The sequence below is a fragment of the Alexandromys fortis genome, unplaced genomic scaffold, assembly GCF_014885135.2.
Source record: "Alexandromys fortis isolate MF-2015 unplaced genomic scaffold, M_Fortis_MF-2015_v1.1 scaffold_9, whole genome shotgun sequence".
NCBI lineage: Eukaryota > Metazoa > Chordata > Mammalia > Rodentia > Cricetidae > Alexandromys > Alexandromys fortis.
The window spans coordinates 2,945,252-2,959,615 of record NW_026067892.1 but is presented as its reverse complement, the minus strand read 5'-3'; the positions used below and the strand labels follow the sequence as shown (position 1 = coordinate 2,959,615).

General features: G+C 46.6%; 1 protein-coding gene across 1 annotated transcript; it reads left to right on the top strand.

Moving 5' to 3' along the window:
* Positions 1–8,664: 8,664 nt before the first annotated feature.
* On the top strand, positions 8,665–9,231 carry Tmem217 (transmembrane protein 217). Its single transcript, XM_050139820.1, has one exon. It carries the CDS (start codon positions 8,665–8,667, stop codon positions 9,229–9,231), a length of 567 nt encoding a protein of 188 aa, XP_049995777.1.
* The last annotated feature ends 5,133 nt before the right edge of the window (positions 9,232–14,364 follow it).

Sequence of the window (14,364 nt, the reverse complement as noted above, 5' to 3'; positions counted from 1 at the left end):
ACAAGAGTAGAAATATACATAGAGCATAAAAATGACCTTAAATTTGTATCAGTATACACAAATCCTTTAAACAAGAATAGAAACATATATACAGTGTAACACAATTAACTTTAAATATTTATCATTATACCAAAGTCCATGTCAATGCAAAATGTCTGAGATTAATAGTTGTCTTTTTATCCTATATTCCCCCTAAATATACCAAACATCCATAACCTACCAAATAACCAAAGACCATCCATAACCCCCAAAACTTGTGGGAATGCGGACATAGTTTTCTCCAAACTACTTTCTCCTGTCTGTGGGAAAAGTGTCTTTAGGGTCCCTGATAAAATTTTGAGATAATGATAAAGTCCTGGGAGGACCAGTGGTAACCTTTGTTGATAGATATCACCTGTCAAATTTCAGGAGATCTCCCTTGATCAAACCTGGTCCATCTTAACCTGGAACAAATCTATAGCCTCTTCTTCTCTTGTTTCCTGTGGAAACAAAAGCAAAATCACTTCTTAAAAGCAGGGAAGCTTTTAAGTTCAATTTTACAAATATATTTTTGACCTATGTTTTAAAACATAAAGTTCATAGCAGACAGAGGGGCATCCCCCATAAGTTCATCACTGAAGGAAGTTGGGACAGGAGCTCAAGCAGACAGGATCCTGGAGGGAGGAGCTGATGCAGAGGCCATGGAGGATGCTGCTTACTGACTTGTTCATCATGGTTTGCTCAGAACCCAGGACCACCAGCCCAGGGATGGCACCACCCACAAAGGGCTGGACCCTCCCCCATCTATCACTAATTGAGAAAATGCCTTAGAGCTGGATCTCATGAAGGCATTTCCTCAGCTGAGGCTCCTTCCCCTGATGACTCTAGCTTGTGTCAAGTTGACATAAGATCAACCAGTACACTGCCATGTTTCCTGTGTGATTCTGGATTCTTTATGAAGAATTGGGTGTCCATAAGGGTGCGTATTTATCTCTTGGTCTTCAATTTGATTCTATTGGCAACATGTCTGTTTTTGTGCCGATACCATGTGGTTTTATTACTATAGGTCTGTAGTACAACTTTAAATCGAGGATGGTGATACCTCCTGCAGTTCTTTTATAATTCAGTATTGTTTTAGCTATCCTGGGTTGTGTGTGTGTATGTGTGTGTGTTTTTTTATGAAACTGAAAACTGTCCTTTCAAGGTCTGTGAAGAATTGTGTTGGAATTTGACAGGGCTTGCATTGAGTCTATAGATTGCTTTTGGTAGGAAGGCTATTTTTCCTATATTAATCCTACCAATCCATGAGTGAGGAAGATCTTTCCAAAGCCACACATCCTATTCTCTGTCAAGTATTGCCACTCCCTAATGATCAAGAATTCAAATATATGAGCTGAAGTGGGCCATTTCTCTTCAAACCCGACAGAAATCAATGAGGAATGTTTATTGATTCCTGTTATTCTGTTGTGGTAGCATGTATGTGTGTGTATATGTGCTGCTGTGTGTACATATGTGTGTGCATGTGTGCACGCACGTGTTTGTGCATGCGTGTGTATGCATGTGTGTGAATATGTATGTGCACCTGTGTGTATGCATGCATGTGTACCTGTGTGTGTGCACGCGTGCATGCATGCGCGTACCCTCATGCACTTCCTCCCTTTTGACTTTCTGGTCTGGGGTCATTTATTCCCTGTGTCTTCATGGCTGTAGTTAACCTCTTTAGATTGGAACTTTCCTTCTGGTTCCTTCTCTAGAACTTGATTTATAGATAGATATTGCTTAAATCTGGTTTTATCATGGAATGTCTTATGTTCTCTGTCTATTGTGGTTGAAAGTTTCGCTGGGTAAAGTAGTCTGGGCTGGCATCTGTGATCTCTTAGTCTGCAGCACATTTGTCTAGACCCTTCTGGCTTTTAGAGTCTCTGTTTTAAAGTCTCCATTAAGAAATTAGGCATAGAGCCTGGTGTGGTGGCTCACGCCTTTAATCCCAGCACGCAGGAGGCAGAGGCAGGCGGATCTCTGTGAGTTTGAGGGCAAGGTTGGTGTAATTCTATGGGTCTGCCTTTTTATATGTTATTGGATTTTTTTCCCTTGCAGCTCTTCTTTGTTCTGTGCACTGAGTGTTTTGATTATTATGTGCTGAGGGAACTTTCTTTTCTGGTCTGGTCCAGTCTATTTATGATCTGTGCCTTTGACCTGCATTTCTTCTCCTCCTCTATTCCTATTATTCTTAGATTTGTTCCTTTCATAGTGTTCCAGATTTCCTGGTTGTTTTGTGCCTGGATTTTTTTTTTTAGATTTAACATTTTTTTTGACTGAGGTATCTATTTTATTTTTAATTATGTAAAAATGCACATATGCAGATGTACAAAGTACCCTCAGAGTCCAGAAGGGGCGTCGGATCTCCTAGAGCTAGAGTTACAAGTGGTTGTGGACTGCCTTCATGAAGAACTGAACTGAGGTCCTTGGCAAGAGCTGTATGTAAGCCCTCTTAACCTCAGAGCCATCTCTCCATTACCAGATACGGCAGACTTTAGAATGCTCGTAGGCAGAGTGCTAGAGGCAGATTTATCCTTTCGGTTAGGAGTGTGGCTTCAAAATAACATGATTTGAATGTGGTAGGAAACACCATTTAATCCTTTCCTGTGGGAATTTAAAACGGACTAGGGCTCTGCTCCGCGACACCCTCAGGGGTCTCCATCCCTTCTCTGTTGCTCTGTCAAGTAGAAACAGCGGTCTTCAATGGCTCACTTGGTCCTGGCGGCTCCCCAGCACGTGCTCATTTGCGCCATCTAGAGGAGGAGGAGGAACTGGCCGGTTACCTTGGTTTCTCCCCCTTTGTCCTTTCTTACAAATTGAGAGCCTACAGCCAGGCGCAGTGGCTCCTGCCTGCAACTCTGGCAGGAGGTGGAAGCAGAGGGATCAAGAGTTCAAAGTCATAATTGGATTCGTGGTAAGACCAGGCTACCCAAGGTATCAAGCACCAAGTAAGATGGCTGAAGGTCGGAGTTCGATTCCTGGGATCCCCATAGAGGTGGCAGGAGAGAGCCTATTCCCCAGGATGTCCCTCTTACCTCCTCCAATGCACCTTGGCATGCTCACACCAAAACCGGTAGCACACACATGCACACAAAATGAACAGAATAACATTGTTCAAACTTTGGTAGCATAGCCAGCAGTTGTGTGGGAGACTTGGAAATGTAAACCCAGTTCTGGCCAACTGTGTAGATATGTAAAGACCATGTCTGGGGAAGGGGCAGTTGCCACAATAGTGAAGGGCCTGCCTTCCATCACAGACCTCCTCGTTTAAAGAAAATGAGTCATAAAGGGAACAAAATCCATACTCTTTGTCAAGAGGGCTCCTTGCTGGTGGAAAAACGCAGCTGGGCTCTTAGTGCTGGCTCGAGTATTTATCTATGGCAGGTACGGCAATTCTGCAGCTCAGACTGCTGGAGTTCTGGGAGCGTGTAACTTCCTGTGGAAAAAGTGAACAGGAAGGAGAGCTTCCGGAGCACTCCTGATTGGAATGCCAACGAGGGGCAAGTTGACAGCCAGGGACCACAGAAAGAGGGCTAACCTGGAACCCTGACACCTGGAGATCTGGAAAACCTGGAGAGAACGAGCCAAGTAGAGAAAAGATATTTGAGAAGGAAAAGCTTACACAGGAGGGGAGGAATGTGGAGCCACCCCTGGGGTGATGAATGGGGGCTGACCTTGAGAACCCCGAGTGCAGCATTTGTTGTCTGGGTCTGCTCATTCCCTGTGGGGAGTGGTTAGCTGCCAAAGCACCACAGAGAACTTCTCTTTGTGTGCGGGAGAGGAACCCTTCCACTGCAGGCTTAAAGGACTTTTGTTTTGGAAAATCTGGACTCTTGAAGGGAAAGATTTAGATCTGTAGGTGAGCGGGAGTGTTGCCTGGAAGAGCCAAGGGAGAGAGAAGTTGTCTGGCTTCCCTGCTGTAATTGGGATATCTCTGCTGCTCGGAAAATGGAGATGTGGCATGTTGTGTTCCCTGAAGAGTGTGTCTTCCCCCCACATGCTGAGTTGGATGCTGCCTGCGTGGCTGGGAAGTAAGCTTAGCCTTCAGTGGGTCTCTAAGAAGTGGGACCGCTGTGCTGGAGAGATGGCTTCATGTCAGAGTACTTGCTGCTCACAACTGTCTTTAACTCCAGTTCCTCCAGCCCCAACTGATGCCCTCTTCTGGCTTCCATGAGCACTGCATGCACATGGTACACATACATACATGCAGGCAAACACTCATACACAGAAAATGAAAAAAAAAAAAAAGACACGGCTGCTTCTCTGCTGGCACCACTAGTTACTCTCGTGGAAAGCCTGCCGCAGTGGCACGAGGAGACTTGGGCAGCCCTTAATCCAGAAATTGGATCCTTAATCCAGAGCTGAGGTCTCTGACCAGTATCCAGCCAAAAACTACCAGTTGCCAGGTGAGCTAGACGTCGCTCTTCCAAGGACAGCCTTCAACTGGCAGGCCTTTATTTGATCTCAGGAGGGTTCCTGAGGCATAGCAGCTAAGAAACTTTGGCTTCCTGCCTCAGAATCCCAAGATATCTAAGAGTGGGACCATCCCAGATGTCCGTCAGCTGATGGATGTGGTACATACAGACTGTGGAACTCATTCTGCTGTGATGTAATATGAGATCCTGACATCTGTAGGGAAATGGATGAAACTGGAATTTATTATATGAAGTGAAATAAACCAGGCTCAAAGAGACAAATCTGGCATGTTTTCTCTCATACGTGAGCCTAGATTTTAATTCTGTCTGTGTGTGTGAGAGAGACAGAGACAGAGAAACAGAGAGAAGCAGATCACGAAACTAGAAAGTAGACAATGAAGGTCCAAGGCAGCTTATAAAAGAAAGCATTTAATTTTGGGACTTACAGTGTCAGAGGGTGAACCCATGACCACCAAGGCAGGAAGCAGGGCAGCAGGCAGGCATGGAGCAGTAACTGAGAGCTTACATCTTATCCACAGCAGCAGTCAGAGAGAGAGAGAGAGAAAGACAAGGCCTGGCTTTGAAACCTCAAAGCCCACCCCCATAGTGCACACCTTGTCCAACAAGGCCACACCTCCTAATCCTTCCCAGACAGTTCCACCAGCTGAGCACCAAGCATCCAGATACACGATCCTGGGGCATTCTCATTCAGACCATTACACCTTTGTAAATGTGACGACCTGAGCTCAATCCCCAAAACCCACATTTTAAAAAAAGGCCAGACATGCTTGTAATCTAAGCACAGAGAGGGCAGATCCCTGGGTCCCTGCAGCTCACTGGCTGGCCGGCCTAGCCTACTTAGTGAATTCCAGTGAGAGAGCCTAGCTTTAAAAATAAGATTTCAAACCAGTCCATGGTGGTGCACGCATTTAATGGTCTACAGAGTGAGTTGCAGGCAGCAAAAGCTACATAGAGAAACCCTATCGAGAGAGAGAGAGAGAGAGAGAGAGAGAGAGAGAGAGAGAGAGAGAATTTTTAAAAATAGCTTACAAATGTTTGCCTTCCTAGTGTATAACATTTAAGGTAATTCCTTAGAGCATGATAGCTATAGGTCAGTTAATATAGATACAGCATTTAAAGGGGGAAATAGCCAAACATATCTCAAGGTGGACCAGCAAGATGGTTCAGCAAGCACGGAGTTTACCATGCAAGCCTTGGGCCTGAATTTGATCCCCAGAACTCACTTAAAGGGAGAGAGAAAACCCATTCTCAAAGTCATTCTCTGATCTTCATGTACATGCTGTGGTAGGAGTGCCTGCTTTCTCTCTCTCTCAGAGAGAGAGAGAGAGAGAGAGAGAGACTTGAGCAAAAAGAAATGATAGGTAGGTAGGTAGATATATGGGTGGATAGATGGATGGATAGATAGATAGATAGATAGATAGATAGATAGATAGATAGATAGATAGATAGATAGATACTTTTTAAAATGCAGTCTTAGGTCAGACATAATGTCACATGCTTTTAATCCCAGCACTTGGAGGCAGGAGGATTTCTATGAATTCAAGGCCAGCCTGATCTATATAGTGAGTTCCAGGACATCAGAGCTTTATAGTGAGACCCTGTCTCAAAAATAAATAAATAAAATGCAGTCTTAGACCAACCTTGATAGCACACACCTTAACCCCAGCACTCAGTAAGCAGAGGCAGGAGCTCTGTGAGCTCCAAGTCAGCACAGTCTTCATAGGGATCTGATGCCCTTCTCTGGACTCCACGGGCACTACACACACATACACATACACATACACACACACATTAAAATACGTCTTGAAAAAGAGAGAAAATAAAATGTAAGTATTGTACCGCCCACATCCTCTTCCATTATCAGAAAGAAAACTTGGCAGAGTGCCCAGCCCATTTCCACGTGTGTCTCATCTCCTAGGACTGTGCCCATGAGTGGCCTTACTTCAAGACAATGTTTGGGAAGACAAATATTGTGCCTGGATCTGGGCTTCTTGCCATCCTGAACACAACCAGACTTTCTTAGCAAAGGAGGAACTGGGCAGGGAAAGGGACACTAACTAGCGTCTCTGTGCGAAGCTCAACAAGCAGTAGTTAACGCACAGAGCGAGCAGGAGCTGCCCCTTGGCATGAAGACAGAAGAATACCGAGCAGCTTGGTGCTCCCCGGGCACAAAACCCTTCCGAGTCTTCCAAACGTATTTGCTCATTTAATCCTCAAGGCAGTCTCACAAGGTTATCTACAAGTGGGTCTTTTAAAATCTTCTCATATCTTTATTCATTTTGTGTGCATGCGTGTGCACACGCGTGCCATGGCAGTCTCATGAGAACCATCAGAGGACAATTTCCCGGACTCAGTTCTCTCCTTCCACCCCGTGGGTCCTAGGGATCAGACGACAATTCAGTCAAGGTTCATTTGACAATTATTTAACATCCTCCTTGTGGGACTCTGTGGCAATTTATTCCTGCCTTTACATTGTTATTAATTATTATTATGATATATAGTGGGAGCCACCTGTGCTGTGGCATGTGCGTGGAGGTCAGAGGACAACTTTGTGGGGCGATTTCCCTTCTCACGCCTTTTTGTAGTCCGGGATCAAATTCAGGTCGTCGGGCTTGGCAGCAAGCGCCTCATCTCACCCCATTCTTTCCATTTTAAATTAATTTATTTAATTTTATGTACATTGGTGTCTTGCCTACACATATATCTGTCTGAAGATGTCGGAGCCCCTGGAAGTGGAGTTACAGGCAGTTGTGAGCTGCCATGTGGGTGCTGGGAATTAACCCAGGTCCTCTACAACAGCTGACCCACTGAGCCATTTCTCCAGCCCTGAACCATTCCTTACTGAAGTGACTCCTACACGTTTTTCTCCTTTTTTTTTTTTTTTTTGAGACAGGGTTTCTCTGTGGTTTTGGAGCCTGTCCTGGAACTAGCTCTTGTAGACCAGGCTGGTCTCGAACTCACAGAGATCCACCTGCCTCTGCCTCCCAAGTGCTGGGATTAAAGGCGTGCTCCACCACTGCCCAGCTTTTTCTCCTATTTTTTGAGATGGGTTTCCCAGTAGCTCAAACTGTTCTTTAAGTCACTAGACCACCAAGGATGACCTTGAACTCCTGATCCTCCTGCCTCCACTGCCTCCTGAGTGCTGGGTTTACAGCTGTGTGTGCACCAGGGTTCTGCACAGTGCTGGGGATGGAACCCTGGATTTAATGTGTGCAAGGCGAGCACTGTGTTGTCTGAGCCGGGCCCCCGGCTCTGCTGCTGTACTCTTATTGATTTCTGTTGTCTAGTTACCAACAGTTCACACTGTCACGCAGTGTTTTCTAATAGTCCTCTACGTGGTTCTAGCAGTTTTATCGGCTCTGTGAGCTCTTCTCTTTTCTACAAAACTTGAGTGTGTGTGTGCGCGCGCACGCGTGCACTGTCAGTTATTAATATCAGGCACTCAGGGAGAAACAGATTAACAAAGACTTTGACGTAGCAGGCCTTGGTACACACAGAGCCCTCAGGATCAGCAAGGAGGAAGTTAGGGAAGGCAGGGCATTTCAGTTTACTGTAGGCGTTTCCTTGCTCTGATGGCTTCTGTTTCTTTGGACAACTTGGCAAACATGGGTTGGGAGCATGAGCAGCAGACAGAGCCTCCCCCACAGGAGAAGGGAGGATTCCTCCCCCTGTCTATGGCCCAGCATGCGGAGCTAGCTTCTGAGGAGCAGAAGGCTAGGATGATCACTGTGGGACTTCTGAAGCTCGGCTAAGATGTGATAAAACATCCTGCTTGGTTGGCTTGCTCTTCTACAGCATTCCGAGGAGCCAGTTTTCGGGCTGCAGAGAGGCATCCTCCTCTGTGGCTTTGAAAGGAGGTTTTCTCACTGAACTCTGTTTTTGCTTAGGCAGGCTGGCCAGTGAACTGCAGGATCTATCTCCCCTTCCCTCCCACACACCCAAGGGCCTGAATTGCAGAAACAGGCCATCACAGGGGTTTTACAATGGGCCACCCTGAACTCAGGTCTTCTGTAAGCCCTTTACCCAGGAGCCATCGGCCTTCCTCCCCACCCCCATCTTTTGTCAGCCAAAGCCACTATTTCCCACTTTCTTTCCTCTCTCTGTTTCCAAGGTGGGGACAGAGACAGAGGTGGAGAGCCTGGTACCTCACGCATGCACAGACAGGCACTGAGCTCCCGTGGGGTCACTTGTCTCCACAGGAGGTACTGGCATGAGGCAGCAGAACTGGTATGGGCTGTCAGCAAAGATGGGCACAGTGCTGTCAGGGGCCTTTTCTATCATGGCCACCCACATGCACCTCATCTTCGAAAAGAAGCACCTTGGGATCAACAACTGCACCAGCAGCCTCCAGAGTCAGGGCATCAATGTTGTGAGATACTTCTTCATCTGCTGGAGCTTCAAAATCATCATCTTCCTGTCCCTCGTCACCATGGCCGTCAGCTGCTTCCTCCTGTACTCCGTGTACGCCCAGATTTATGGGGGTCTCATGAGCTACACCATCTGGATCTTCACCTATGAGACCATCAACCTGGTGGTCCAAATCCTCACCGATGAGTTCTGCACGACGCTGGTCAGAGCCATGCGCTGGTTCGGTTGGGTGTCCCGGGCGTCCCTACACAGCTTCTGTCTGTACTTTGTCGTTACCCATGCCCAAATCATCTACCAGAGCAAGAAACAGGGCAACATACTCTCTTACCATAGGCGCATCTCTTTGGGAGCTGGAGACAACCCACGGCGGAAATCCAAGATTTTATCTTTTTATCCACCACTACAATGAGTAAAGGTGGCCATTTTTTCAACCCTGGAGGCTCTCAGGGTAGCCCCAGTCTCCCCAGATCACCTTTTGTGGGAAAGGAGAGTTTCTTTTGCTATGCTATATCTTCTTTAGCCTCAGCCCCTAGCTAGCGATGTCTCCTGTTATAGTTCAAATAAGTACAAATAAACAAATAAATAAATAAAAAGAGAAAAACCATTCTTTAGTTTCTATCTTGAGTTTCACCCTCAACACACATAGTTTGTCAAAAAGTGGTCACAGGGGTTGGAGCAATGGCTCTGCAGTGAAAAGTACTGGCTGCTCTTCCAGAGGACCTGGGTTTGGTTCCAGAACCCACAGAGCAGCTCACAAACATCTGTAACTCCAGCGCTAGGGGATCCAGTGCCCTCTTCTGGCCAACACAGGTAATTACACACACTGTGCACACATGTACATGCAAGCACTCACCCGCTTGGTCACTGTTCTATTGCTGTGAAGAGACACCATGGCCATGACAACTCTTACAAAAGAAAGCATTTATTTTGGGAGGCGGAGCGTGCTTACACTTTTAGAGGCTTAATCCATTATCATCATGTCAGGAAACATGGCGGCTCCCATGCAGTGGAGGTACAGCTGACGAGTTTACATCCTAATCCAAAGGCAGCAAGCGGGCAGAGAGAAAACCTGGGCCTGCCATGGGCTTTTGAAACCTCAGTGCACACCCCTAGTGACACACTTCCTCCAGCAAAGTCATAATACCTAATCCTTTCTAACAATTCCACTCCCTGGTGACCAAGCATTTGAGTATATGAGCCTATCAGAGCCATTCTTATTCAAACCATCACACCCATATAAAAAGAAAATAAATCTCTTTTTTAAAAAAGTATCTAAGCCGGGCAGTGGTGGCGCACGCCTTTAATCCCAGCACTCGGGAGGCAGAGGCAGGCGGATCTCTGTGAGTTCGAGACCAGCCTGGTCTACAAGAGCTAGTTCCAGGACAGGCTCCAAAANAAAAAAAAAAAAAAAAAAAAAAAAGTATCTAGTCGGGCATTGATGACACACACCTTTAATCCCAACACTCGGGAGGCAGAGGCAGGCGGATCTCTCTGAGTTCCAGGACAGCCAGGGCTACACAGAGAAAGCCTGTCTGGGGGGGGGGGTAGCTGTCAAAGGCACCTGCCTAATCGAAAGGAATCTATTAAACTTGTTGCTATGCCTGTTGCTATGAATGATGAGAAAAAGCACCTGCCACCAAGCCTGAGGACCTGAAGTCAGCCCTACATGGGGCACAGAGAGCTGACTACAGGAAAGCTGTCCTCTGACCTTCACATACATGCGCACCGCGCCGTGTGAGTAGTCTGGCCCCGCCACACACGCGCGCGCGTAAAAAGATAAGAGAGGGCTGGAGAGATGGTTCAGTCTTGCAGAAGACTGGGGTTTGAGTCTCAGTACCTATATCAGGTACCTCATAAGCTCCAGTTCCACAGGGATCTGATGCCTTCTTCCAGCCTCTGTGGGCACTGCACACATGGGTGCATGCACACACACACACACAGATAAAATTAATTTTTGGGGGAGACAGGATCTCATCAAGCCTTGGCTGGCTTAGAACTCACTCTGTAGAGTAGGTTGGCCTCAAACTCACATAGATTCCTCCTGCCTCTGCCTCCTTAGTGCTAGGATTAAAGAAATGTGACACCGCGGCAGGCCAAACACAATTTTTGTTTGTTTGTTTGTTTGTTTGTTTTTGAGACAGGGTTTCTCTGTGTAGTTCTGGTTGTCCTGGACCTTACTCTGTAGACCAGGCTGGCCTCCAACTCAGAGATCCCCTTGCCTTTGCCTTCTGAGTGCTGGAATTAAAGGCATGTATCACCACACCCAGCCAAAAAACAATTTTTTAAAGAAATATAAAATAAAAGAGGAAACTTAGCCAGGTATGGTAATTGTCTTTGGAGACACCAGCAAGGCCAGGTGCATGGGTGAAGAGACCCCAGCGAGCCCAGGTACATGGGCAGTAAGAGAATTTACTGGAATCCAGTCAAAGACAGAGAATTAACTGGAATGTTGCTGTGAAAGGCCCAGCAGGCATGTTCGAGAGGGGATCACTGTGCTGGGAAGATGGGAAAGCTCTGCTGATGGCAGTTAGAAACGGTTAGGTGTCTCTGGGCAGAGCGCCTGGGTGAGGCGGCCGCGTGACTCTGCACACACTTCATTGTTTTCCTGAAGTATAAGTTTGCAGTGTGACTTCCTTCTTTTTGGAGTAGCTTTGTGAGCATGACATCAGGAGTCACTAAGGCCAGACTAAATCTCTCCTGTGCCTGTTTGTTAATGTATGAAATTCCCCATGCTAACTCTGTGTAGCCCTGGATGTCCTGGAACTCTGTACACACAGGCAGGCTGGTCTTGAACTCAGAGATCTCCAGGCCTCTGCCTCCCAAGGGAGTCAAGGCATGTGCCTCCATTTGTCCAGTACCCCAGTACCTCTTCAAGGTCCCAACCCCCCTCAATACTGTCACAATGACAGACAGTTTGGCATGAGTTTTAGAAGGGACAAGCATGCAGACATAGCATGCTTGTGTGATGTCTCACTAAGGTCTCTATTGCTGTGATGAAACACCGTGATCAATGCAATTTGGGGGAAAGGGTTTATTTGGCTTACACTTCCACGTTATAATCCATCACTGGAAGAAGTCAGGACAGGAACTCAAGCAGGACAGGCACCTGGAGGCAGGAGCTGATGCAGGGCACATGGAGGGGTGCTGCTTACTGGCTCGCTCCTCGTGGCTTGTTCAACCTGCTTTCTTATAGAAGCCAGAACCACCAGCCCAGGAATGGTGCTGCTCGCCATGGACTTGACCCTCCCCCATCAATCACTAATTAAGGAAACACCCTACAGGCTTGTCTACAGCCCAGTCTTATGGAGGCATTGTCTCAACTGAGCCTCCCTCCTCTCCAGTGACTCTAGCTTGTGTCGAGTTGACATAAAACTAGCACTAGCACGTGTGTATAGAAACAAACCGTAGAATCAGCTGAAATTTTGGGCCGGGGGAACAGGCGGTGGTATGATATAAGGATTGAACACAAAGCCTCCCCAATACTAGGCAAGTGTGCTTTCATTGGGCTAGTCCTCAGTAAAACTATCTTCATGGCAGTGAGTCTTCTGAGCCATGAGAACAGTGTTCTCTCTCCAAGTCCTCAATTGCTTGAGGTCTTCAGTATCTTTTATCAGTGTCTGTGTGTATGTTCATGTGTTTGTATGTCTTAGTTAGGGTTTTTATTGCTGTGAAGAGACACCATGACCACAGCAACTCTTACAAAGAAAACATTTAGTTGAGGTGATGGCTTACAGTTTTGGAGGTTCATGACAGGGATCATGGCAGCATGAGGCAGAGGTGATGCTGTGTACTCTTGACCAGAAGGCAGCAGGAAGTTGACTGTCACTCTGAGTGAAGCTACAGTAAACGACCTCAAAGCCGGCCCTCACAGTGACACACTTCCAACAGAAGGTGTGGCCCCGATTAAAGGTGTGCCCTCCAGTCTCAAGGTCTGGATTAAAGGCTTGTGCCCTCCTGCCTCCCCCAACAAGGCCACACCTCCTAATAGTGGGACTCCTTATGAACTTATGAACATTCAAACTACCACAGTGTGTGTGTTCGTGTGTGTCTTTTTAAAAAGATTTACTTATTTATTATTTATTTGTTTGTTTATTTATTATGACAGTGTTCTTTCTGCATGTATACCTGCATGCCAGAAGAGGGCATCGGGTCTCATTATAGATGGTTGTGAGCCACCATGTGATTGCAAGGTATTGAATTCAGGACCTCTGGAAGAACAGTCAATGCCCTTAACCTCTCAGCCATCTCTCCAGCCCATGACTTCATTTCTTAACTTTAACATCCAATAGTTGTTCATTATCACATAGAAATATAATTGAACTCATATAACACAATGTAGCTCAACTTGTGTGTTAGGTCAGGTCATGTTTTGGTTTTGCTTTTGAGACAGGGTCTCAAGTAGCCCAGACTGGCTTTGAACTCACCATGCTGCTAAGAACAACCTTGAAATGAGCTTAAACTTCTGATCCTCTGGTCCCCACCTCTGGAGTGCTGGGTTTACAAGCGTGTACCACTACATTAGGTTTTTTTGTTTTGCTTTTGTTTTGTTTGGGTTTTGTTGTTGCTGCTCTGTTTTGTTTTTTGAGACAGGGTTTCTCTGTGTAGCCCTGGATATCCGGAAACTCAGTCTGTAGTCCAGGCTGGACTCGAACTCACAGAGATCCACCCGCCTCTGCCTCCCAAGTTCCCAAGTGCTGGGACTAAAGGTGTGCGCCACCATCGCCCAGCTCTTTATAGCTAGCTCCTTGTCCAAGCATATTCTTACATTAGAAGCTAAAGTCTGCTATCCATAGCTATATTTCAACCAAGACCATATGCAGTGCCCAAAAGGCCCAGGAGAGGTTGTTGGGTACCCCGGAGCTGGAGCTACGGGTAGTAGTGAGCTACCCAACATAGATGCCAGGAACCAAAACACGTCCTCTGCAGGATCAGCAAGCGCTCTTAAATGTCTTAAATGATGAGCAGGCTCTACAGCCCCTCCTCCCTTCCTGGTGGTCTTTGTTTTATATTGCACATATTCATGAGTTCACTGGAGACATTTTCATGGACTGTATCCTGTCCTTGGGGGTCAGAGTTTGTTCCCCAGCTCACATGTATCACATATATCTTCAAATACAAATAGCCCCAGCTCCTATGGAGGCAGAGACGGGAGCATCTCTGGGACTTGCCAGCTTCCAGCCTGGCCAAGAAAATGTGAACCAAGATTCAGGTAGAGATTCTGCCTCAATGAAAAGGCAGAGAGTGGCATGGCAGAGGAAGAGACTGGATGCCCTTTTCTGGCCTCCGAGTGCAGGTGAACAGGAGCATGGAAGGGGACTGGGGAGGTGGCTCAAAGGTTAAAAACACGGCAATCTTGCCGGGCCGTGGTGGCACACACCTTTAATCCCAGCACTCGGGAAGCAGAGGCAAGCGGATCTCTGTGAGTTCGAGACCAGCCTGGTCTACAAGAGCTAGTTCTAGGACAGGCTCCAAAACCACAGAGAAAAACCCTGTCTCAAAAAAAAAAAAAAAAAAAAAAAAAAAAAAAAAAAAAAAAAAAAAA

Excerpts from the sequence above, each read along its gene's own strand:
- Tmem217 (XM_050139820.1), top strand. The coding sequence starts at position 8,665 with ATGAGGCAGCAGAACTGGTATGGGCTGTCAGCAAAGATGGGCACAGTG.